Source organism: Neoarius graeffei, chromosome 4 (genome assembly GCF_027579695.1).
Source record: "Neoarius graeffei isolate fNeoGra1 chromosome 4, fNeoGra1.pri, whole genome shotgun sequence".
NCBI lineage: Eukaryota > Metazoa > Chordata > Actinopteri > Siluriformes > Ariidae > Neoarius > Neoarius graeffei.
In genome coordinates this window covers 62,005,589-62,030,465 of record NC_083572.1, presented here as the reverse complement: position 1 = coordinate 62,030,465, position 24,877 = coordinate 62,005,589, and the positions used below count along the sequence as shown (strand labels likewise).

The 24,877-nt window shown below is 40.9% G+C and overlaps 2 protein-coding genes across 3 annotated transcripts in view; one reads left to right on the top strand and one right to left on the bottom strand.

Annotated features, from left to right (window-relative positions):
• The window catches only part of rhoca (ras homolog family member Ca), a 41,783-nt gene extending 39,620 nt beyond the window's left edge, over positions 1–2,163 (top strand). Inside the window, exon 5 of the mRNA XM_060919459.1 lies at positions 547–2,163. Within this exon, the coding sequence (XP_060775442.1) occupies positions 547–720 (174 nt within the window). The 3' untranslated portion in view covers positions 721–2,163. The remainder of the gene's footprint in view (positions 1–546) is intronic.
• A 269-nt stretch (positions 2,164–2,432) lies between these two features.
• Positions 2,433–20,082, bottom strand: mov10a (Mov10 RNA helicase a). Of its 2 annotated transcripts, none has more exons than XM_060919457.1 (22): positions 19,913–20,082; positions 19,541–19,640; positions 19,205–19,401; positions 18,763–19,004; positions 16,006–16,261; positions 15,519–15,656; positions 14,945–15,107; positions 14,623–14,774; positions 14,367–14,537; positions 14,122–14,269; positions 13,650–13,811; positions 13,460–13,563; positions 13,118–13,215; positions 12,948–13,046; positions 12,708–12,819; positions 12,484–12,601; positions 12,129–12,320; positions 11,987–12,049; positions 10,796–10,921; positions 8,998–9,086; positions 8,374–8,492; positions 2,433–3,002 (listed from the first exon to the last, which is right to left on the bottom strand). In XM_060919457.1, exons 1-22 carry the CDS (start codon positions 20,029–20,031, stop codon positions 2,944–2,946), a joined length of 3,027 nt encoding a protein of 1,008 aa, XP_060775440.1. In that variant the 5' UTR covers positions 20,032–20,082; the 3' UTR covers positions 2,433–2,943. The 2 variants fall into 2 exon arrangements, with proteins under 2 accessions (XP_060775440.1, XP_060775441.1); XM_060919458.1 differs by having other exon boundaries at positions 15,519–15,653.
• Between the last annotated feature and the right edge of the window lie 4,795 nt (positions 20,083–24,877).

Below are 24,877 nucleotides of genomic sequence, written 5' to 3'. Positions count from 1 at the left end.
TTCATTATGGAAGTACGGTGGACTGTTCCTTTAAACTAATCAGAAATACACTCTGCTAATGTGGTAAACGACTATTCTAGCTGCAAATGTCTGGTTTTTGGTGCAATATATCTCCATAGGTGTATAGAGGCCCATTTCCAGCAACTCTCACTCCAGTGTTCTAATGGTACAATGTGTTTGCTCATTGCCTCAGAAGGCTAATGGATGATTAGAAAACCCTTGTACAATCATGTTAGCACAGCTGAAAACAGTTGAGCTCTTTAGAGAAGCTATAAAACTGACCTTCCTTTGAGCAGATTGAGTTTCTGGAGCATCACATTTGTGGGGTCGATTAAATGCTCAAAATGGCCAGAAAACTGTCTTGACTATATTTTCTATTCATTTTACAACTTATGATGGTAAATAAAAGTGACTTTTCATGGAAAACACAATTGTCTGGGTGACCCCAAACTTTTGAACGGTAGTGTACTAGTGTGAAATCTCCTTAAATGTTGAGCAAAACTTCCAACATCTCTCTCTAATGTATCTGTTCTGCTCTGACTGCAGGAGCCTGTTAAACCAGAGGAAGGCCGCGACATGGCCAACCGTATCAGTGCCTTCGGTTACCTGGAGTGCTCAGCCAAGACCAAGGAGGGTGTGAGGGAAGTGTTTGAAATGGCCACAAGGGCAGCGCTGCAAGTCCGGAAGAGGAAAAAGAGGAGCGGCTGCTTGATCTTGTGAGAGATTAGCAGAGTCCTGCAGAAGCATCTGCCGATGTCTAGAAATACTGTATATGGCATTCAACAGCCCATGAAAGAACATCTGATTTGTAACCAAACAGCATCTATGTACTGTATATCGCATATGCATCAAAAGGACCAAGACTGACGGTAATATCGGCTGGCACAAGATGTGCCTCAGTTTAGTTTTATTTGCCTGTAACACTTGTTACAAAGTGAGATTTGCACCTGAATAAAATAACTATGCTGTATTATTTCACGCTACGTGTATAAGTTTAGACACTGCCCTAATCATTAGCTGTTCTTTCTAGCTGTGGCATCTGAACTTTTTTTCATTTGAACTGCTCAGACTCGTTCTAAGTAATTACTAATTAACAAAGCATTGTATTAATGTAATGATGATTTGTGACACACTTTTCGTGGATTCAACTGTCAGTTTATTTGAGCTTCTCTGAAATGTTAATTGACCTTTTTCTGCTAATAGGTATGTTGGGCCAACTACAGATTTAAATCACGTTCAGTGGTTTGTGCTATTATAGCATGCGCTGTTGGTATATCCCAGTCAGAGCGGCAGGTACAAATGCACAAATTCATATCACGGTGCCACTGATTTATCTACACTGGATATAGAATGATGTAGACCGTAGATGCTGCACTGATATGGTTCAGTAGCTGAGAGATTGTAATTGTATTCTATTGTACTTATCAGTATGCAAAAAGGCTGTGTGTGTGTGTGTGTAACCGGTCAAACAGGACAACCTAAAGGTTGCCATACATGTTAAGTTAGTCTCTCATTATGCGCACTTTGAACGTTTCTAGCATCCAAATGTGTAAGACGAATGGCTTTTGTTTCAAGAGCGTGGCTTATACACACTTCCTATTGACCTCTGTGCCTTCAGTTGCTTTCCGAGTCAGCCATTTTCACCGTAGCTAAAGCACTGAACGTATTGTTGGAATTGGTGTTATTAGACGTGGTGTCTTAATACAGTCTTGCATGTCAGTCACATTGGTGTTGGTCTGAAACCTCTAGCGTGGGGTTTGTTTTTTTACAAGGATGTGCAGATAGATTTTACTAAGATCCTATAATCAATAGTTTACATTACTGCCCTTTTCAGGTGATGATTTTTGTGTTTTTTTTGTTTGTTTTTAAATTGGTCAAATGTGCACAGCACTGTCTTAATGCTAAAGATTGAATTCACTGCTGTTTGTTTTTCCTCCACTCTTACTTTAGTAGCCTTTAAGTACTGTATAATAAATATTCAAAATAACTTAAATAGGAAACGGCTCTTCATTCATTGTATCTAGAACTAGTTGTTCAAAGTATGCCGATGTAATGTTCTGAATGTAGAACTTGGCACAGATGTAAGACACAATGTTGGTAATCAAAAGGTATCATACAATTAATATAGCACACAGAATAAAGGAGCACAATATCAACACTTAATTGATGTGGGGTTTTTTTTTTGTTTTTGTGCGTTTATAACTTGCATGAGACTGTTCCAGGATACGAAAGTATCTTACTTTTCACTTAAGTCTGAACTATTAAACTTTAAACCTAAACATTATGTGCAGACGTTATATCTTAGGAACAGTGCAGTGAATATTTGAATGAAGCAAAACTAACCCATGTAAATTAGCTGTTTTAGGAACAAGCTAATTCTGTATAATGTTACCTTTTCAGAGTCTTAGCTATGTCAAAGAAACATTGTAGACTTTATATAAAAGTACTTTATTGTATTTAATGCCCAAGTTCTGTGAAAGTGTGTGAACAGAGCATGGAAAAATTTAAAATAACTTTCCCCCATTCTGGATCACTTGGGTTCTTCCCCCCCCCAAAATCTAGAATAGATTAAGGCTTTAAAACGGCTCACTCTTTTTAAACTAGATCAAAAAAGCTTATCAAAATTACATATAGCCATGTAAAGATTCTAAAGTTCAACAAATCATTCTGAAAGCAAGAAATCACAAGCATAGAAAGGACTTTGGACTCAGTGCTGGATTGTTAAATTTACTATTTAAGCTTGGAACATGTACTATGACTTTCAATTTGTGGTCTCTTATTGAAAAATGTAAAAGTATTTTATGTCAGCATGAATAGAGTTAGTATTATGGTTAGTATTAATGCTTATCTTTCTGCTTTCTTTATAAACAGCAGTTTAGAGGAATGTGCTTCAACGGCCACTGCTCAGTTTCTCATTGAGCTGATGGTTGATCTGGAAACGTTTCACTGTTCGCTCCTCCACTCAGGATGCACCTGCTGTTGCACTGCACTCTCTTCTATTTCTATACAATAATCACACACATTTGTAAATGATATGCAGATGTAAAACGTGTAAACCTTGACATAGCCACAGGTTTTTGGTTTTATCCCCGTTGTACTCCTAGGGTGGTAAAGATGTCCTCCAAATCCATAACATATCTACAGTAGATATAAAATGTCTTCACGTCCATGTAAAAATATGCAACCAAGATAAGTCTAGTCATTTCCCACACCCCCATACCTTTTTGTGATATAGCAACCTGAAAAAAAAGTTAAACAACTATTACAATAGTACAGACCCTTTTATAAGGAACGTGATTCATGCATCATGTTCAAGCTCATGACAGTTATGTGAGAAAATAAGGACATCCCATAGAAATTGGAGACTTTTCTCAACATATTTAAACAAGCAAACATTTCACTCTTTGATACACAATGTAAAATTGACATTTTGTATTTATTTTAAAATCTTAAAGTAATCGATCTTTACATTTATCACAAGTCCATAAAATTCAAAGCAGGTGTTCCAGATGAGATGCCATTGATTGGTTCCACCTGCAGGAGGCTCTAGTCTTATTGAAACCTGACAGCTAGAGTCTGGTGTACTCGTGCCAAGATCGAAAGGGCTCTCTCAGGACCTCAGAGAAAAAAAAAAAATTGTGGATGCCTATGAATCTGGCAAGGGATTTAAAAAGATTAAAATAATTAGAAATAAATCCTTCCACTGTAAAGAAAATCCTCTACGAGTAGCGTAGAGTTCAACAACTGCCAGTTTGTCCAGGACTCGACTAGCCGCCCCAACAAATTCAGCCCAAGAGCAGACCGTTTGATGCTATAAGTCGTCTTCAAGAACCCCAAAGTTTCATCACTGGACCTACAGGTAACTCTTGGTGTGAAAATGCATACATCTACAATCACAAAGAGCTCGGACAAATTTGACCTACATGGAAGGCGTGCCAGGAAAAAGCCTTTGCTGTCCACTAGGAACATTAAAGCAAGACTACAGCTGGCCAATGAACATGTAGGCAAAGACCAGGCCTTTTGGAATAATGTGCTCTGAACAGACAAGCCAAAGACAGCTTTTCAGAAAAAGAACCTCATACCAACTCTGAAGCATGGTGGTGGAAATGTTATGGTTTGGGGTTGTTTTGCTGCCTCAGGGACGGGGAAGCGTGCATTCACTGATTCAACTATGAATTATGAAATCACATCAGAGTGCGTGAAGATAATGTGAGGCCATCTGTTCAAAAGTTGAAGTCGAACCAGAGGTGGACCTTTCGACAAGATAATGATCTGAAGCACATGAGCAAGTCCACCAAGGAATGGCTCAAAAAGAAGAAATGGAGGGTAATGGAATGGCCTAATCAAAGCATAGATTTGAACTCCATTGAAATGTCGTGGGGAGATTTGAAAAGGGCAGTACATGCAAGAAAACCCTCAAACGTCTTGCAACTGAAGGAATTTTGCATGGAAGAGTGGTCAAAAATTTCTGCAAGCCGATATCAGAGACTGGCGGACAATTAAGCAAAACGCCTACAGGAAGTTATTTCTGTTAAGGGGGCAATACTAGCTTTTGAAGCCAAGGGTGTACTTACTTTCTCCACAGAAGAATATTACAGCTATTGATAATTTTTGTTGAATAAATGATCAAGAGAGCTAATTTTCCTTGTTGGTTTGTTCATCACCTTTATCTGTAGGCACTGTATCAAAAGGGTGAAATGTTTGCTTGTTTAAATATGTTGAGAAAAGTCGGCAATTTCCACGGTATGTACTTATTTTATCACATGACTGTAGATTTTCTGACTAATCCCAAGTTACAGTCTTGCTGAAGGACTTTTGTTTTTTTAGACCATGGTTCAGATGAAGCAAGATCTAAAGGGTCTCAATGTCAAAAGGTATTCATCCGGACAAGGGTACAAAAGAATTTCCAAAATATTCGATGTACCATGGAACCTTGTGAACCATCATCAGCGAGTGGAGGAAATGGGCACCACAGCGATATTATTATATTACCAAGAACAGGACGTCCCTCTAAATTTGACAAAACAACAAGAAGAAAATTCAAGGCGGTTGCCAAGAGACCTACGGCAACATTAAAGGTGCTGCACGAATATCTGGTCACTCCCTGTATGTGCCAATCTTTCATATGGGATCGGGTGACGAGAGAGAGAAGACCTTTTCTTATGAAATAAAAATCCATGTGGCAATGTATGTTATGGTCAAATGAGATGAAGGTAGAACTTTTGGAGTACAATTCTAAAAGATAAGAGTTTGGCACAAAAACAAGACCGCTTGTCTCCCCAAAAAAAAAAAAAAAAAAAAACAGTCGTGGTGGCAGCATCATGATATAGGGCTCTAGTCAAAATAGAAGGAATCATGGATAGCTCCAAATACCAATCTATTTTGGCACAAAACTTGCAAGTCTGTTAGACAGCTGAAAAGAAAAATTTCACCTTCCAGTACATTAACAACCCAAAGCACAAATCCACATCAACAAAGGAATGGCTTCAGAGGAAGCTCAATGTTTTGGAATGACCCAGTCCGGACTTGGATCTAAAATCCTACTGAAAGTCTTCCCTACGGAATTTGATAGCATTTTTCAAAAGAAACGTGGCATAAAATCACCCAGTCAAGGTGTGCTACGTTGGCAAACTCTTACTCGAGTCTCAAAATATTAGTTAAGGAGTATGCACATTTACGCAACAAGGCTATTGGGGCTTCACCCCCTAAAAATAATCTACTCATTTTTCCCTTGGATTTTGTTGGTTGCTCTATCACATTAAAGGCGGAACAAGATCGGACATGATTTTTCTTGGTTTCATTTTAAAAAAGGCCATTTTAACAGGGGTGTTTAGACGTCCGATATCCACTGCATTTCTAAACACTCAAACAAATAAGAACTTTAAAAATCATCACTCCATTCTTTAGAGCAGGGTGGACGAAAATCACCCTAGTCATGGTAAAACACTCAGTGCGTTTACATGCACATAAATCGAATTTCTGCCGTAGCTCGACTGAAATCGAAGTTCTAAATGTCATGGAAACACCTTAGCTCGGCTGAAATCGAACCAAACTGGATTTCTCGTAATCGAGCTACGCGACCTAGATTATGCAATTGTAGCCGAGCTACTTACTTCAGCACTGCCCCTTCCGGAAGTGACGAGTGACGAGACTGTGGTTGGTAGAAGAGAGCAACTGGACTTGCTTGAAAAGTCTTGAAGACGTTTCGCCTCTCGTCCGAAAGGGATCCTCAGTTCTGTCTGTCTAATAGGGAGTATCAAGTATTTATCCTCTCATGGATCATCATAGAATCCGAATCAGAATGATTCAAAATTAGAGTATGAGAGGACTTCCAGAAAACTGGCAGACATCTTAGCCAGAGAGGATCGTTCATTTTTGTCAACTTGGAACGACCATCACTGAACAGAGGTGGGTGTCTATGACATCTATCAGCCACCTACAAAGCCATCAGCATTCTGATTCGGATTCTATGATGATCCATGAGAGGATAAATACTTGATACTCCCTATTAGACAGACAGAACTGAGGATGCCTTTCGGACAAGAGGCGAAACGTCTTCAAGACTTTTCAAGCAAGTCCAGTTGCTCTCTTCTACCAACCACAGATTACTATGTACCTGGATGACTGAGTATCTTCACAGATATGAGTGACGAGACCACAAGCGGGAAACACAACAGCCTCGGTCGGCATGACAACAGTAGTAGAAACGTGCACTTCTGGAGCAATGAGGAGATAGAGTTCATGCTCATTCAGCTTAAGGAGTTGAATATATCTCTCGATGTTGCGGTCCTCGTCGTCGTTCTTCTTGTGAACACGGAACTGATAACTTTGTTTATACTCTTGAATAGCTCTTCTTCATGACGACAACCGGAAGTGTACCAACACGATGGGGTGTGTAGCACCGCCTGTGGCTCGGGTGCACAATGTACCTCACACAATAGCTCGATTTCCTTGTGTGCATGTAGGATTGGATTTCTCTGGCACCCCTGCTGGGACCCTTAGCTCGATTACCGACAGTAGCTCGATTTGGATGTGCATGTCAACGCACTGAGAGAGAGACAACGTTGGTTTTGTACGCTGACAAATGTGTCATTTGAGATGTTGCATTAGTATCCGGCGTAAGTACCAGTCAAAAGTTTGTACACCCCAACTCGTTCTGTATTGTGACTATTTTCTGCATTGTAGTACAATACTGAAGACATCAAAACTATTAAATAACACATGGAACATAGATGGAATTATGTGGTAAACAGAAAAAAAGTTAAAAAACAAAACGTTTAATTTTTAGATGCTTCAAAGTAGACACCGTTTACCTTGACGCTTTGCACACTATTGCCAATTTCTTACCTTCTTAATGTGTTTGAGATCAAACAGTAAATAATAAAAATACAGTAAATAGCCCTATTCCACAACTTAACATATGTCAAGAACCGCTCAACTACGTAAAGAGAAACGACATCCGTCATTAAGACATGAAGTGTCTTTTAATTAAGAAAAATAGGCACCCTATGGGTCCATGTGGCTGCTGCTTATAAATAAAATTGTTTCCTGATACCATGTCCATACAGTAAATATCGCATATATATTTTTACTCTGAGGCAGTAGCCACAAAAATGAACAAATCACAGAAGTAAAATATACCAAGTGTCTGTACTTTATATTATTCTACTCTAACCTCTTACAGTTTCCAAAACTGAAACCTCCGAACCGACGCCAACATACACACGCTGTCGCCATGACCCAAACTCTTATTTCCCGGAAATGGCCCGGCGCTAGAGCTCAGTGCTCTCTTTTCGACAGCTTCCCGTAACAACTCAGAAGTGAGTCACCTCTACATCACACATGAGACCACTGGCCGAAGAAGGCGAGGAATGGGGGACGGCCTGGAGTACATTTTAAAATAGGAACGCACTTTCCCTCGGTAATCAGCATAAACATGTCTCAAAGCGAGTTCTTTAGTCTCGTCCATTTATTTCAAATGGTGAACCGAATTGTATACACTTAATAGGAACACCTGTATGCGTATGCGCTGTTGTTACACTCATTCTTACAGCACGACGACATAGTGGCTACAGCCTCTATATGAAGCAGCAGCCACAAAAAAAAAAAAACAAAAAAAAAAAAACACTGAATTGGAAGGTGTGTCCAAACTTTTGACTGGTACTCTAAATGTGCACTTCATCAGAGGTTTTGCTGTACGTCACATCAGAAGACTCTAGAATACTGTGATAATGAGCACTACGCACACAGACTGATTTGAATGCTATTAAATTTAGCACTTCATTATTTCTTGTTATGCTTAACCTTTAAGCTTTGTTATGCATAGAGGTCTGAAGGCAAAACAATGTGGATATTTCTGAGCAAGATACATACCATCAGTTGAGGTGCTGATTTTTAAAGATGCCAGCCGAGTCACCACATCATCCTCCCCCTCAAAATCCCTGTAGTCAAAGCCAGTGTAGCCCTGCTCTTGCCCACAGTACTGAAAAAAACTAAACACACACACACAGTCCTGTCTGATCATCCGTACCCATACAGTCACAGTGTTTCACAAGAACATGCATACTTCGTAGGCATCGATGGAAGGGGACTGTCATAGCACCACCACTGACCATATTCATTTGGTCATGGACTGTTCACTCGTATGTGGCATGTATGACAAATTCTACAACTACAAACTGCACCTACAGGGGCTTGCATAAGTATTCATACCCTTCGAGGTTTTCCACATTTGTAGTGCTACAACCTGGAACTGAAATGGGCTTAACTGGGCTATGAATCATACACAAAAGAACCCATGTGGAAAAGTTCAAAGGGGATGAATACTTATACAATGCATGGTAGACTGTTGGTTTATGCTGTTTTTTTTGGACACAATAATGCTCTTATTAGCACATCGAGTCTAACTACTGATTGTTTTGCATTAGAAACTAATGAACCAGGTTGAAATTCCTAAATGTGTCCTACAAGTTGAAGATTTTTAATATCATATCCTACCTCTGCCAGGTGGGATTCTTGCTCAGGATGACAGGGTTTCCTACCACTATGAGCAGAGCTTTGGCTCTGGTCATGGCTACGTTAAACCTCTGTGGAAAAAGTGAAAGGGTTCAGATACAGAAGTAAATGCTACTCTCAACGTTACAGATACAGTTTAACGTATACAGGTCATTTCATCCAATAGTTAAAGGGGAACTGAAGGCAAACTTTATCATCAAAATTCTATTTCTCATTTTATTAAATATAGGAATGCATTTCTGACAGCTATTTTGTCGCTGCTATAGCAAGTTATGAGTGTTTGAAATATGCTCTGTAATATATATCAGTCCATATGTCAAAGCAATGGCTGTAAATGAGATTCGTTGAGATCTGTGCGAGACATCGGACGGAAGTAAAACGTACAGCGGAAATCAAAATGACCAACATCTGCCAATGTTGTTAAAAGACGCACGCGCCCTCCTTCGAATGCTGACGTAATCAAGCTGGAAGTTTTGTTTGTTTTGGTAGCAATCAGGAAAGTTTGAAAAAAGTAGGCAGTTATCGTCATTTACACTCGTTTTTGTGCAATATTTCGTTTGGAAAACAGTTTTCAATATGGCGGTGCTGACACCTGGCTGACACTTCACATTTCGAAGTCTCGCACAAGTCTTGTGAAGATCGTGCGGATAAGCGACGCCTGCCATGGACCAAACTAACTAAATTCAACATGGCTAAAAACCGAATAGGCCGATAAGTATAATATTTAATTGCAATTAGCTGGCAATACGAGTCACGATATAAGGTTACTGAAACCGAAAACGTAATTGAATAACACATTAAGAAATGAAGCAAGTTTAAAAATGACTTCAGTTCTCCTTTAAGACATTTTGTCCAAAGCCTTTTTCATACGCACTGTAAATTATTTTATATTTCAGGTATTTGTTTGTTCCCAAAAAAAAAAAAAAGGATGAATTCTCAATGGAATTTGACTGAAGCAAAACACATTTTTGCAAAATGAAAACGAAACCAGAAATGAGTGTCAACTCCTGGCGCATTTGGCTGGGGCCGGTTGTGGGGAGAGATCGTTTTTATTAGACCAAATTACATAGAAAATCTATACACGCACTTGCCAGATATCCTTGGCAAGTGCGAGATATGATATCCAGATATGAGAAAACGTGTGTTTTCTCAGTCTTTATATAGGCATGCTGATGCCTCTTGATCATGTGCAGGTGAGCCTCATTAACAGCGCGCATGTGAGAGTCCGCTCGGCGTGCACGCAGTCCAGAGCGCACCCGAGTGGACTCTCGCACGCGTGCTGTTAATGAGGCTCACCTGCACATGATCAAGAGGCATCAGCATGCTTATACAAAGACTGAGAAAACACACGTTCGGTGCGAAGTATTACCGAGCCTTATTCTCCTGTGTAGATTCCCTGGGTTTCCGATCCCGTTTCCTGTTCTTCTCTTTGCCTGATTTAGCCCGTTTGTGCCTCGCCCGACCTTTTGCTAGCTTCACGTTTACGAGATTGCCTGCCATTTTGGATTGTTTGCTTGTGTGTTATCTCAATCTGGTCACACATATAAAATAATTGATAGTGCATATGAAAAAGGCTTTGGACAAAATGGTCATTGGACAAAGTGTCCTGATCCCAGTCCAACACACTAAACAATTACATTTTTATAAATAATTAAATAAAACAAACATATTACAGCTACCAGTCCATTACTTTAGTACTGGGTTGGTCCAAGTATGACCCAAAATAATTTTTTTTTTTTTTACTGAATGGGTCCCATTCACAGGGCAGAAACAGATATACCTTCTCATTTGTAAGGAAACCAATGTTAAACTCTTGGTCCATCTTCACATAGTTGTTGCTGCTTCTGACCGCAGACACCATGATCACCATTTTCTCCTGACCCTGGAACTCCTCCACTGAGCCCACCTGTGGCATCAAGTACACAACACATGCCTTACTGGCTTCACATTTAAACCTCACCGGGTTTACACAAAATACAACTTTTCAAATGTATATTTTATGTAATAATTTTGGTGTAAAATATTTTCTCTCTCACATATCCATCCATCCATTATCCAGAACCACTTATCCTGTATAGGACTGCAGGCAAGCTGGAGCCTATCCCAGCTGACTATGGGTGAGAGGCGGGGTACACCCTGGACAAGTTGCCAAATTGTCATAGGGCTGACAAAGAGACAAACAACCATTCACACCCACGGTCAATTGAGAGCCACCAATTAACCTAACCTGCATGTCTTTGGACTGTGGGGGAAACCAGAGCACCCAGAGGAAACCCACGCAGACACGGGGAGAACATGCAAACTCCGCACAGAAAGGCCCTCACCGGCCACGGGGCTCGAACCCAGAACCTTCTTGCTGTGAGGCGACAGTGCTAACCACTACACCACTGTGCCACCTACATATAAATCAGTAATGTAAATAAATGCTTACCAAAGTCAGAACCTTATCATTATCAGGTCTTTAACTCGAAGGGCACTTGGAGAGTGCGGAACTCTGCCAAGGACAAAAGTTGACTCTTCTATGATATACAAACCTACAACCACTTTATACGTGTGGATATATTTCCAAAATTATTAGAATTATGTGCCTACATGTGTATCCCAGAGGATTACTGGTACCTGTGAATGTGTATAAAGTCATCATATTTCTACACTGGCTATGTTTTATTACCACTGAACTTTTCTGCCATCTACTGGATTTAAAAATGTATGGCATTTTTGAGCACAGACTTTCTCAAAGGCCAAACTTTTCCCCAATGTTAGTGAAAGTTAAAGTGCCTTATGACTCAGATCCACTCCAAAATTTAATGGGTTCTTCCTTAGCCCATGCCAAACACTTCCACCAAGTTCAATGGAAATCATGTTGATAGGTTTTGCACAATCCTGCTTACAGCCAAACAAACTGCACCAAAGACATAACTTCCTTGGCGGAGGTAAATATAGGCCACTTCCAAAGGAAAAGCTGACAAACCTTAATGTCTTTCCACTGATGTAGTTCTTTTACTGTTTTGAGAGCTTTCTGCATTTTCTCCACCTGGAAAAATATATTTTCAAGTTAATGAATCATGAATCTATCCACATAGATACTAAAATTACCTATGAAATGTTCTTACTTGCTTCCTGTAGGGAGCAATGATGCCAATGTCAGTGGCATGGAGTTTGGGCAGACCTTTCTTTCCATGACTTTGCAGGAGTTTTTTGAGGTAGCTGACGAGAACCTCTATCTCGTTCACATTGAAAAAGGACGGACTGTTTGCTTCTCTGTCATCTTTTCCCATCACCCCATGGAATATCACTGGAAAGCCCTAATCAACACAACAAAATGTTGCCAAATTGAAGACTCAGCACCCAGGACCAGCCATAACAAGCCATGTCCTCCACAGGAGTAGTCATAACATTACTTTGTGAATAGCTAAGAGCTGCTAAAATTTCTGATGGGAACAGCTACGAAACATTAGACTGAAGTACCTTTTTCGGAAGGTGCTCCCACTGGCAGAAGGCCTCTCGCTCCATCTGATTTGCAAACACTTGTAGCTCATCTTCATAAAAAAGTTCATTAGGGATTTTCAGAATGGCAGGATGAGACCTGAAAAGTAAATAAATTCAATAATTGCATATTAATTAGTTTCAGTACCAGTTGGAATAAAAATCTAACCATGGAAACAAAGCCAAAGGAGAAATGAAAATGGCACCTGTAGTTACGTAGTAGCTTGGTGACAAAGCAAGTGTCGTAATTCTGGTGGTCATCTTGGTTCTTCTGATAGAGCGGGTTTTGGGTCATCAGTCTTTCCAACAACGAAAGCCCTGTTTCACACCCATGGATATTACAGATAAAAAGCAAGTTCGACACTGAATTTTGGGCTCCAGAGTAAATGTAAGAAGCTTAAATATTCGGAATATTCTATATTTATTCATACAACAGCGCGAGTTACCCAGTCCGTGTTGTTGAGCCAGTGGAGATCTAAGGACAGGGCCGAGCTGCTTAGGGTCTCCAGCCAAAATCAGGTGGCTCTTCTCAGGATGGAGAAGACCTGTGGAAAAAATAATTGTAGAAATGACAATAGAAATCATCTTGCGCTTTCAGACTGCCATACTTGCTTACCTGCAATTCCGACAACACATTCAGGTTCCACAGCTTGTCCGGCCTCATCTATGAAGATGTGTGTGAAGTGACCCACTGGGACGCCTCCCGTTACAAGCCTGAAAACAGTACAACTAGTGGTTCAGGAACACAATTATACATAACGTTGAATGAAGGTCATTCTTAGAGGTAAGATGAGTGGCAAAAAATTTTCGGTTTCAACATTTTCTGTCACAGTCATATGTATAAAAGCTTTGTAGATAAACTCTAGTTGAGTCTCGAGGTTCACTTATCAACTCCTAAGCTAAATCTTGTTATTCTAAGTCTAGTTATAAAACAGTGTTACGGTTGAGCGGCTTTTACCTTCCAGCAGTGATGAGCGTGACCACAATGATGGTGTACTTCATTAGAGTTTCTTTAGGGGGCAGGATGAAACTGCCCTGACTTTCAACCCAGTTACTGCATTTCTTTAAAACAGACACACCATTTCAAAGATAAATAAATCTCAAAACAAACTTTTCTACAGGATCAATTATGTAGCAAGTACACATACCAGTAGTTTCTGTGGTACAGCACGGGGGTCCCTACTGCTGGCATAGAGACGAAACAGACGGTGAGTATCCACGAATCCCAGCAACCTCTCACAGAGCAGATCACAAGCACTATTAGAAGGAGCACAGGCCAGAACATGGACACCAGGACCAGATTTATTCACCTAAAACAGGCAGACATCCAAACACACCAATGGTTTAACTGTTTTCATTATGACGGTCCTTATGCTTCTTTTTAAATGCACTGAGTATTGCCAAATTCTGTCAGATTTGTTCCATCGATACATTTTATAGCATCTTTTGGACCCTTGTGATGATCTTGATGAATGTTTGGATTGAATCATCAAGCCAAAATTGAGCACATTTACTCAATGGATTTGGTTCCAAGGTCCAGGAAGGGGTGCTATTGGATTATCCAACAATGTACATTCAGAACTTATGCAACTCTGCATATGTAAATATGCAACGACTTGCCTGTTTTATGGCCTCCACCAGAGTGACAGTTTTTCCTGTGCCAGGTGGGCCAAAGATCAGGTATGGGGCAGGTTTATACTGGCCAGACAAAATGTGTTGCACAGCCGCCTTCTGCTCAGGGTTGGTCTCCAGATCTCGGTTGTACATCCTGCACAGAACAGCAAATCAGGTCACGATAATTTACAATGTATTCAACAAATATCATTTGTATTATCCTATGAAGTTAACCATTGTATTTGAGTTACTTTAGCTTTGGCAATGCTGCCTGCTTGACTCCATTGTGAGTGGGAAACAACACATCTCCCAGCCCGTGTTCAGCAGCCAGCTGTACAGCTCGATGCTGGAGTCTAAGTGGGAAACGGTTGAAGCTGAACTCCACGTTGAACTTCATATTGGCAATGAACTTCTGTAGAAGCCTAAAAAACAAAAGGGGCCCAACTGTAGCATATAAAGCCATGGTATAATAAAATACTGATTCTCAAGGTTTTTTGTCCTCCTTACTTCTTCGAAAATCCCAGCTTAACACTCTCCAACTCTACACGATGAACATAGCCTTTGTACGTGGTGATAGGCTGGGTTTTATCTTCAGACAAATAAACAGTCAAGTCATCTCCTCTTAGCACAGACGGCCTGTTCTCTGCCACTCCAGGTACCTGAGACAGTGAGAGAAAAAAAATAAAAATAGGTGTAACTGGTGTAATATGCCTTCCCAAGGTAATTTAACACCATTTTGAGTTGGCATTCAAAATGGTGTTGAATTACCTTGGGAAGGCATATTATACCAGTTACACCTATTTTTTAAGACATGAGAGTTGGCACTCACCTGCAGTACAAGTAGGTTTTTGTTAGTTTTGTCCTGTTTCATGGTCTGGCCATACAGATCATACTTCTTTATATCTTCTTCCATTTGAATCTCCTCTAGGTGCAGGACAAGGTGGAAACGTTCAGCGTACTTCTTTATAGACAGGGGCTTCTCCAACACACCTCTGAAAATAGGAAAAATCTTCAGTAAGCGATGGTAATGCATGCACTAGTGTACATTTGTTGTGTGCGCATAGTTTTAGCGCAAGCTAAGTTACAAAATATTCAAAACATATGGGCATTGAACATGTGGCCTATTAGATTTAAGACATTATGAAAGTCTGACAAATATATACATCATTGTTGCTTAAGACGTAAAGCATTAAGCATCCACAATCATTTTGTACGAATAGTAGAACGTTCACCTTTCCCTAAAATGAAGATACGAGCGTGCAAAACGTTTTGTGTGACTTAATAAATATAGCTTACACTGCTAATAAATGAGATTATGCTGGGTTTTTTTGCATGTCAAAGTTGTCCTGTACCCAAGTAGACAGAACCTTCGTGGTAAATATTTCTGACTGACAGAAGCTCACCTCACTCTGGGAAGCTGCTGCCTCGCTGTAGAGGAAAGTTTCTCAATGTCATCCCAGTGTCGGACCAAGTTCTTCAAGTAAGTGGAGTACTCATAGGGCTTCAGCTTCATGGTCGGTATTAAAGCATGTGTTATGCTGCTTCAGAGAACAGAAACAAATGAAAGAATAATGACACTGAATCAAAGTAAATACATTCAATATAATGCATGTTGCACGCAAATCTTCTCAAGGCAGCTACAGGGAATTTTAGTACTGCCAAAGGCTATTGACTACTGTGACACTTGATATCTGACATGTTAGAGTAGAAAGTAGATTCTGCCTATCAAAATGTACTCAAACGTATTTACCAAAAATAAAATTGTGCCAGTAAACAGTGCTCAAAAGACTACTTACTACTTGGCAAGGTAACTAATTTCCACCAATTTAGCTAGCTTTTGTAATCCACACTTGTTGTGTGAACATGTACACTACATTCCAGCAAGCTTACCTCTTAGGAGGCACACCGTCCTCTACCACTCGGTCCTCGGGGCGTGTCTGCCCTCTCTTTCTGGGTCTATACGGACTTGTTGGGCCCAGCTCAGTGCCCAGCTGAGTGTGCACCATTGCCTCAATCTCCCTCACAATGCAGAAAGGTTTGGGGGGGTCTGAAGACTCAGACTCGGGGCAGAACTCAAAGTACATGGTGGCTGGGAAGCAGCCATAGTGATGAACTTGGTACTTCACCTCAACTGCATAGCTCTCACCTGGCAGATTTTAATTGAAAAATTATTTACTTGTTTATCTTTACCTTGAACAATCAGATTTCCTGAGAGATGCACCAATCCCTCATTTTCTTTTATTGACAACACTTATATTTGAGCTCGGAGCTTTGGCCACGACCCAACACTGATCCGATACTGAACATACTATGCAAGCAAACTCTGCGAAGCACTCTGTGACTTTGTTGCCACGTTAAGCAAAATGTCACAGTTGTGATTGCTGATAGAAAAATACTAAAAACATATGCAATACCCAAGGAAATTCAGTAATTCCTCAGCTGTGAAAGACCAACATTGTTCTTTCGATTGCAGTCAATGGTAAATCCATCACAAGCTACAGTTAATAGTAAGAAGCTAATTTCACCAGGGCTTTAAGAAAAGTCATGTTGTATATTGAACATTGATTTTAAAGATGTTAAAAGATTTGCATTGTGTCAATCAACACCCATTTTTTTTTATGTAAAAATGTAACGTTAGAACATATGCCAAATCCAAAACTGATCCAACGTTCAGGATCAACCCTGATACCAATAATTCAGCATTGGATCAGTGCATCCCTCGATTCTACTAATGTATGCGAACAATGAAACCATACATCCATTATTAACGTGTCTTTACACCGCAGCACTATTGAATTCTCAATTCTGGTTGGTCATAATGGGTTGAATAATTTTCCACCTACAAGGCAAATCACAGGTTTAAATGAAAGTGCTTGCTCTAAAACATTACTGTATATAGTGTCTTGTATGGTGGATGCTCCATGTAAAGAAATTTAAAAAAAAAAAAAAAAACCACCTTAGGTGTTGATATAGTGAAATTGTATTTAAGATGCTAATTTAGCATTTTTTTGGAAAGGGTCTTTTAAAATTTTAAATTTCTTTAAATTTCAACCACAGGAAAGACATCAACATAGAGAACTTTGCGGTTTACAGATAACATGGCAAGCTGTGTTTTTTGGCTTATTACCTTCAGAGATGAAGAGTGTGTGTATGTATAACAGTTATAAATTATAACAGAAACTTGTTTCATGACAGTCCCACAACATTCAATGTAACTACAAATGGACAAAAAGTACGACATTTCGTTCTCATCTCATTAGTGCTGGCAAATTGCTGTGGTACAAGAATAATGAAACAATTCAGGACGTGCTGCAGCACATCACCCTGTTGTTATAATTTTTCGATAACAGCACACCCCATCATGTGCTGTTCCTGACATAACATATAATGGAAATAAAATAATCATGTTAGCATAGAGCTTGATATTCATATTTCCATCAAACTACACTGCCCGGCCAAAAAAAAAGTCGCCATTTGGATTTAAATAAGCAAATACATAAGAGCCTTTGATTGGATAATTACTGCACTGATTAACATATTTCAGCTGGCAACAATTCTTTTAACCCTAACTGATGCAGTGAGTAGCTTCTCATATTTCAGAAGGGTCAAATTCTTGGCCTGCATCAAGCAAAGAAAATAACTAAGGAGATTGCTGAAATGACTGGAATTGGGTTAAGAACTGTACAACACATTATTAAAACCTGGAAGGATAATGGTGAATCATCAACTTCATGGAAAAAATGTGGTTGGAAAAGATTCTGACTAACCATGACGGAGATCACTTAAATGCTTGGTGAAGTTGAATCATTTTTAAAAAAAAAAGCCAGTAGAACTCACAGCTGTGTTTAATAGTGAGATTAAGAACATTTCTACACTCTCAGTGTAATGAGAACTCACAGGACTGGTACTAAACAGCTGTGTGGCCATAAGAAAACCACTTGTTCGTGAGACTAATCAGGAGAAAAGGCTTCAATTTGCTCTGAAGCATAAACATTGTACTCTGGGGTAATGGAAAAAGGTCATGTGGTTTAATAAGACCAGATTTACCCTATTCCTGAGCAATGGGAGCGTCAGGGTAAGAAGGGAAGAGCACGAAGTGATGCATCCATCATGTATAGTGGCCACTGTACAAGCCTCTGGAAGCAGTGTTATGATCTGGAATTGCTTCAGTTGGTTAGGCCAAGGCTCAGCAACGTTATGGGGCAATAAAACGAAGTCAGCAGATGACGTGAATGACCCGGTTATTACAACAGATTTTTTTCTTCCCTGATGACACAGGCATAAAATTAGGGCTCAGATTGTGAAAGAGTGGTTCAGGAAACATTTTTACACATGAATTGACCACCACAGAGTCCCAACCTTAACCCCACTGAGAATCTTTGGCCTGTGCTGAAGAAGACTTTACGCAGTGGTTTGACTCTCCCATCCTCAACACAAGATCTCCGTGAAATATTAACACAACTCTGGACTGAAATAAAATGTTGTGACATTGCATAAGTTTATCAAAACAATGCCATGGCAAATGCATGCTTTAATCAAAGCAAAAAGGCATTCCAAACAAAACTAGAGTGCGCAACTATTTTTGGCAGAGCAGTGTATATACAGTAGCAGGTCTAGTACGAGATCACTCATAGTGGCTTTTCTCACCTGGACAAAGGAGCAGAGGGGAAACCCTGCTCACTCGCCTCTCATCGACTAAAGTGAAGCAGCGTATCTTGTGCAGTGCGGTGTAGAAGGTGAAGTGAATGCACTTTTGCCCTTTATTTACAATCTGGAACGTCACCACACACACTGTGTCTAGAAGCTCAATATTGAGCACAACTTTTCCATTTTTGCTGGGAGGAGAAGATGTAATCTCGATGCTTCCCTTGTCAGAAATAAGCTGTGGTCTGCAAAGAATGAGAAAAGCCTAAACACTGATTACTGCATTAAAAAAAGACAACTTGTAGATGTTAGAAGCCACATCTGTGTGTGTGAGTATCAATACACAATATGGCTTTGTTGGTTAAGTCAAGATTTGTTCTTTGTGCTGGTAATTACATTTTGTTAGAAAACCTAACTTGGGTACAGCAAAGGCTCTAGCGTTTACCTGTTTGTCCTGAGTTTTTTAAGGATTTCCTGAGCAAGTTTTCTCTTTGGCGTGAGGACGGGGTTGACTTTGGGTGATGAGTAAAGGACACCTTGTCTAGACTCTGGAGCTGTGTTGCCTTCATGATCAGGTCTCGAGCCTACAGTCGGATTTGAGCGTGGGCTGGATCTCCACTGATCACAGTAGTACAGGCGTACCTATAGAAGAGAATTCAGAAATCGAAGCACTGTATATTTAAGGATTTGATTTTTTTATTGTAATATGTACATGAATGATTGATAAATAAATGAATGAATGAAATTATTATTATTTGAACGCATAGACTAGACGTCTTACCTGAGTTTTGGCATGCAGGACAAGTTTTCCCTGCCTCATACTGGCTTTGTTGAACCATACCAAGGCGTTGACCAACCTACAAAAATTAGGTCCTTTTTCCCTACGAAGCCAAAAACAACCATAAGTTATTTCCGACATTATGACGTCATAATCATGCAAGCATTAGTCATCATTAGCCAAACAATGTTGTCGAACATCTTCACAAACACAGTAAACACAGAATTATTATGACTGGTTATTTTCTGTACTTCTGTTGGACATATAACCCGAACTATTGTTAACATTTTATACTTTAATTACACTTGGTTTGAATGATAACCCTATCTATTCCAAACAAGCCTGCAGAACAAACTAAAAGCTTCCCAGTGTAACCTTCTGAACTCCGAGTTGTAAATGTCTCGTAGCTCTTTTTTGTCCGTCTTTGATCTTCTTTCCCCCAAAAACTCGATGAAATCTAAGCCAACTTCATAAACTTCTCTGAGTGAAGACATCGTTCTGCTAACCGCCGCTCCGGTTTCGATTCCGCTGCAGAATAATAACCGCTTCACACGGGGCGGAACAAGCCAAGGGCACGTCTGAGCCGAGCAATGGCATGAACAGATACAAAACGAAGACAAATCACAACACAGACCAGGAAAAAGAGGAACGTTCACGCACAATTTTGACGGATTGATTAATATGAAATTCTCGTATTATATACGGCCAACACAGAACCTATGAAACGGCATTTTGCTGAATGTAAACAAATACTACAGTTAGATTAGAATTTTTAGACGCTCCCTGAGCACCACTGACGTTAATGTTGATATTTGATAACTAATCTATATATTTTTTTTCCCAAATTTGATAATTTACCAACGAAGACTAGTCATGAGTGTACAATGTGTGCTTGTCTACTTCCGTAAAGGAAGTAAATATCAACACAATATAATTCATTTCATTGAAAAACACTGTGCGCCCCAAATAGAAACTCTCTTGTACCATGTGCACCGAGTACGACAACCAAACCCACTTCTACGTCCCACCCACAGCACGACTGGATTGGTAGAAATGTGAGTCACGTGTCGAGTAAATCCAATCAGAAATGCTTTTCAATGTTTGGGAGTCTGGTTTGCATTGCCGGCAGTAAGTCAGACCTGTTCCCAGTGCATGTTGGACTCCGGCAGGGCTGCCCTTTGTCACCGGTTCTGTTCATAATTTTTATGGACAGAATTTCTAGGCGCAGCCAGGGGCCAGAAGGAATCCTGTTTGGGAACCACAGGATTTCATCTCTGCTTTTTGCGGATGATGTTGTCCTGTTGGCTTCTTCAAACCAGGACCTTCAGCATGCACTGGGGCGGTTTGCAGTCGAGTGTGAAGCGGCTGGGATGAGAATCAGCACCTCCAAGTCCGAGGCCATGGTTCTCGACCGGAAAAGGGTGGCTTGCCCTCTCCAGGTTGGTGGAGAAGTTCTGCCTCAAGTGGAGGAGTTTAAGTATCTCGGGATCTTGTTCACGAGTGAGGGAAGGATGGAGCGTGAGATCGACAGGCGGATCGGTGCAGCCTCCGCAGTGATGCGGTCGCTTTACCGGTCCGTTGTGGTGAAGAAGGAGCTGAGCCAAAAGGCGAAGCTCTCAATTTACCGGTCGATCTACGTTCCGACTCTCACCTATGGTCATGAGCTTTGGGTAATGACCGAAAGGACAAGATCGCGGATACAAGCGGCCGAAATGAGTTTCCTTCGCAGGGTGGCTGGGCGCTCCCTTAGAGATAGGGTGAGAAGCACAGTCACTCGTGAGGAGCTCGGAGTAGAGCCGCTGCTGCTCCACATCGAGAGGAATCAGCTGAGGTGGCTCGGGCATCTTTTTCGGATGCCTCCTGGACGCCTCCCTGGGGAGGTGTTCCAGGCATGTCCCCCCGGGGGGAGGCCCCGGGGAAGACCCAGGACACGCTGGAGGGACTATGTCTCTCGGCTGGCCTGGGAACGCCTCGGTGTTCTTCCCGAGGAGCTGGCCGAGGTGTCTGGGGAAAGGGAAGTTTGGGCTTCCCTGCTTAGACTGCTGCCTCCGCGACCCGGTCCCGGATAAAGCGGAAGAAGACGAGACGAGATGTTTGGGAGAAATGCGAGAATGAAGACAGCACACCGGGCAATAATTTCACCTTTTTTTTTTTTTTAAGACTGACTTAGAGGACTCCTCCTCTATGGAAATCCACCTTCAACGACTTGCATACCAGTATTATTAATCAGTTTATGAGTCTCATTATTTCAAAAGTTTAAAGTTCAAAGGTTAACTAAGACTAACACAGAGATGAACAACCATTCACACTCACATTTATGGGCAGTTTAAACTTTTTTTGGTTTCTTTTACAAGTTGGTCTATTTTCACACTGGCTATGGTTTCCTACATCACCCTCAATGTAATTTGACTGACTATATGAAAACATATATTCAGAACAATATCTCATCTCATTATTTCTAGCCGCTTTATCCTGTTCTACAGGATCGCAGGCAAGCTGGAGCCTATCCCAGCTGACTACGGGTGAAAGGCGGGGTACACCCTGGACAAGTCGCCAGGTCATCACAGGGCTGACACACAGACACAGACAACCATTCACACTCACACCTACGGTCAATTTAGAGCCACCAGCATGTCTTTGGACTGTGGGGGAAACTAGAGCACCCGGAGGAAACCCACACGGACACGGGGAGAACATGCAAACTCCACACAGAAAGGCCCTCGCCGGTTACGGGGCTCGAACCCGGACCTTCTTGCTGTGAGGCAACAGCGCTAACCACTACACCACCGTGCTGCCCTCATTAACATATATTGTTCTTAATATATGTTTATGACAGTCCATCTGCAGTTCGGTGCAAAACACTTTTGTATGCAGATGACACCGCCCTCATAGTTTCGGGCCCTCGTGTCAAGGATATCCAAAGTACACTCCTCTGAGCTGGCTTCAATCAGAGAATGGCTGATTGACAATAAACTCGCCCTACATCTGGATAAAACTGAGTCTATTCTTTTCGGCTCTAAACGTAGACTCAAACGTAATAAATCCATTCAGGTGCAATGTGCAGGCAAAACAATGACATGCTGTACGACTGTCAGATATCTAGGTGTCAAACTAGATCAATCTCTTTCTGGAGAAGGCATGGCTGAAAACGTTATCAGTAAGTCAAATGGCAGATTAAAATTCTTATATAGAGTGGTATGCAAAAGTTTGGGCACCCCTGGTCAAAATTGCTGTTACTGTGAACAGTTAAGCAAGTTGAAGATGAAATGATCTCCAAAAGGCATAAAGATGACTCATTCCCTTTATATTTTAAGCAAAAAACTATTTTTTATTTTCATCTTTTACATTTTCAAAATGACAAAAAAGGAAAAAGGCCCGAAGCAAAAGTTTGGGCACCCTGCATGGTTAGTACCTACTGTAGTAACACCTCCTTTGGCAAGTATCACAGCTTGTATTCAGAACAATATCTCATCTCATCTCATTATTTCTAGCTGCTTTATCCTGTTCTACAGGATCGCAGGCAAGCTGGAGCCTATCCCAGCTGACTACAGGCGAAAGGCGGGGTACACCCTGGACAAGTCGTCAGGTCATCACAGGGCTGACACATAGACACAGACAACCATTCACACTCACATTCACACCTACGGTCAATTTAGAGTCAACAGTTAACCTAACCTGTATGTCTTTGGACTGTGGGGGAAACCGGAGCACCCGGAGGAAACCCATGCGGACACGGGGAGAACATGCAAACTCCACACAGAAAGGCCCTCGCCGGTTACGGGGCTCGAACCCGGACCTTCTTGCTGTGAGGCGACAGCGCTAACCACTACACCACCGTGCCGCCCTCATTAACATATATCGTTCTTAATATATGTTTATGACATTCCATCTGCAATTCGGTGCAAAACACTTTTGTATGCAGACGACACCGCCCTCATAGTTTCGGGCCCTCGTGTTGAGGATATCCAAAGTACACTTCTCTGAGCTGGCTTCAGTCAGAGAATGGCTGATTGACAATAAACTCGCCCTACATCTGGATAAAACTGAGTCTATTCTTTTCGGCTCTAAACGTAGACTCAAACGTAATAAATCCATTCAGGTGCAATGTGCAGGCAAAACAATGACATGCTGTACGACTGTCAGATATCTAGGTGTCAAACTAGATCAATCTCTTTCTGGAGAAGGCATGGCTGAAAACGTTATCAGTAAGTCAAATGGCAGATTAAAATTCTTATATAGAGTGGTATGCAAAAGTTTGGGCACCTCTGGTCAAAATTGCTGTTACTGTGAACAGTTAAGCAAGTTGAAGATGAAATGATCTCCAAAAGGCATAAAGATGACTCATTCCCTTTATATTTTAAGCAAAAACTATTTTTTATTTTCATCTTTTACATTTTCAAAATGACAAAAAAGGAAAAAGGCCCGAAGCAAAAGTTTGGGCACCCTGCATGGTTCATACCTAGTAACATCCCCTTTGGCAAGTATCACAGCTTGTAAACACTTTTTGTAGCCAGCTAATAATCTTTCAGTTCTTACCTGGGGGATTTTCACACATTCGTCCTTGCAAAAGGCTTCCAGTTCTACAAGTTTCTTGGGCTGTCTTGCACGCACTGCTCTTTTGAGATCTATCCACAGATTTTCAATGATGTTTAGGTCAGGGGACTGTGAGGACCGTGGCAAAACCTTCAGCTTGTGCCTCTTGAGGTATTCCATTGTAGATTTTGAGGTGTGTTTTGGATCATCGTCTTATTGTAGGACCCATCCTCTTTTTAACTTCAACTTTTTTACAGATGGTGTGATGTTGGCTTCCAGAATTTGCTGGTATTTATTCAAATCCATACTTCCCTCAACCAATGAAATGTGCCCTGTGCCACTGGCTGCAACACAACCCCAAAGTATGATCGAGCCACACCCATGCTTCAGAGTTGGAGAGGTGTTCTTTTCCTGGAATTTGGCACCCTTTTTTCTCCAAACATACCTTTGCACATTGTCGCCAAAAAGTTCTATTTTGATTTCATCAGTCCACAGGACTTGTTTCCAAAATGCATCAGGCTTATTTAGATGTTCATTTGCAAACTTCAGATGCTGAATTTTGTGGCTAGGACGCAGGAAAGGTTTTCTTCTGATGACTCTCCCATGAAGGTCATATTTGTTCAGGTGTCGCTGCATAGTAGATCAGTGCACCACCACTCCAGGGTCTGCTAAATCTTTCTGAAGGTCTTTTGCAGTCAAACAGGAGTTTTTATTTGCCTTTCTAGCAATCCAACGAGCAGTTCTTTCAGAAAGTTTTCTTCATCTTCCAGACCTCACCTTGATCTCCACTGTTTCTGTTAACTGCTA

Excerpts from the sequence above, each read along its gene's own strand:
- mov10a (XM_060919457.1), bottom strand. The coding sequence starts at position 20,031 with ATGTCTTCACTCAGAGAAGTTTATGAAGTTGGCTTAGATTTCATCGAG. Across the intron at positions 19,641-19,912 it reads TACAACTCGGAGTTCAGAAG|GGAAAAAGGACCTAATTTTT; the intron begins GTTACACTGGGA and ends TTGGCTTCGTAG. Across the intron at positions 10,922-11,986 it reads ATCAGTGGAAAGACATTAAG|GTGGGCTCAGTGGAGGAGTT; the intron begins GTTTGTCAGCTT and ends TTGATGCCACAG.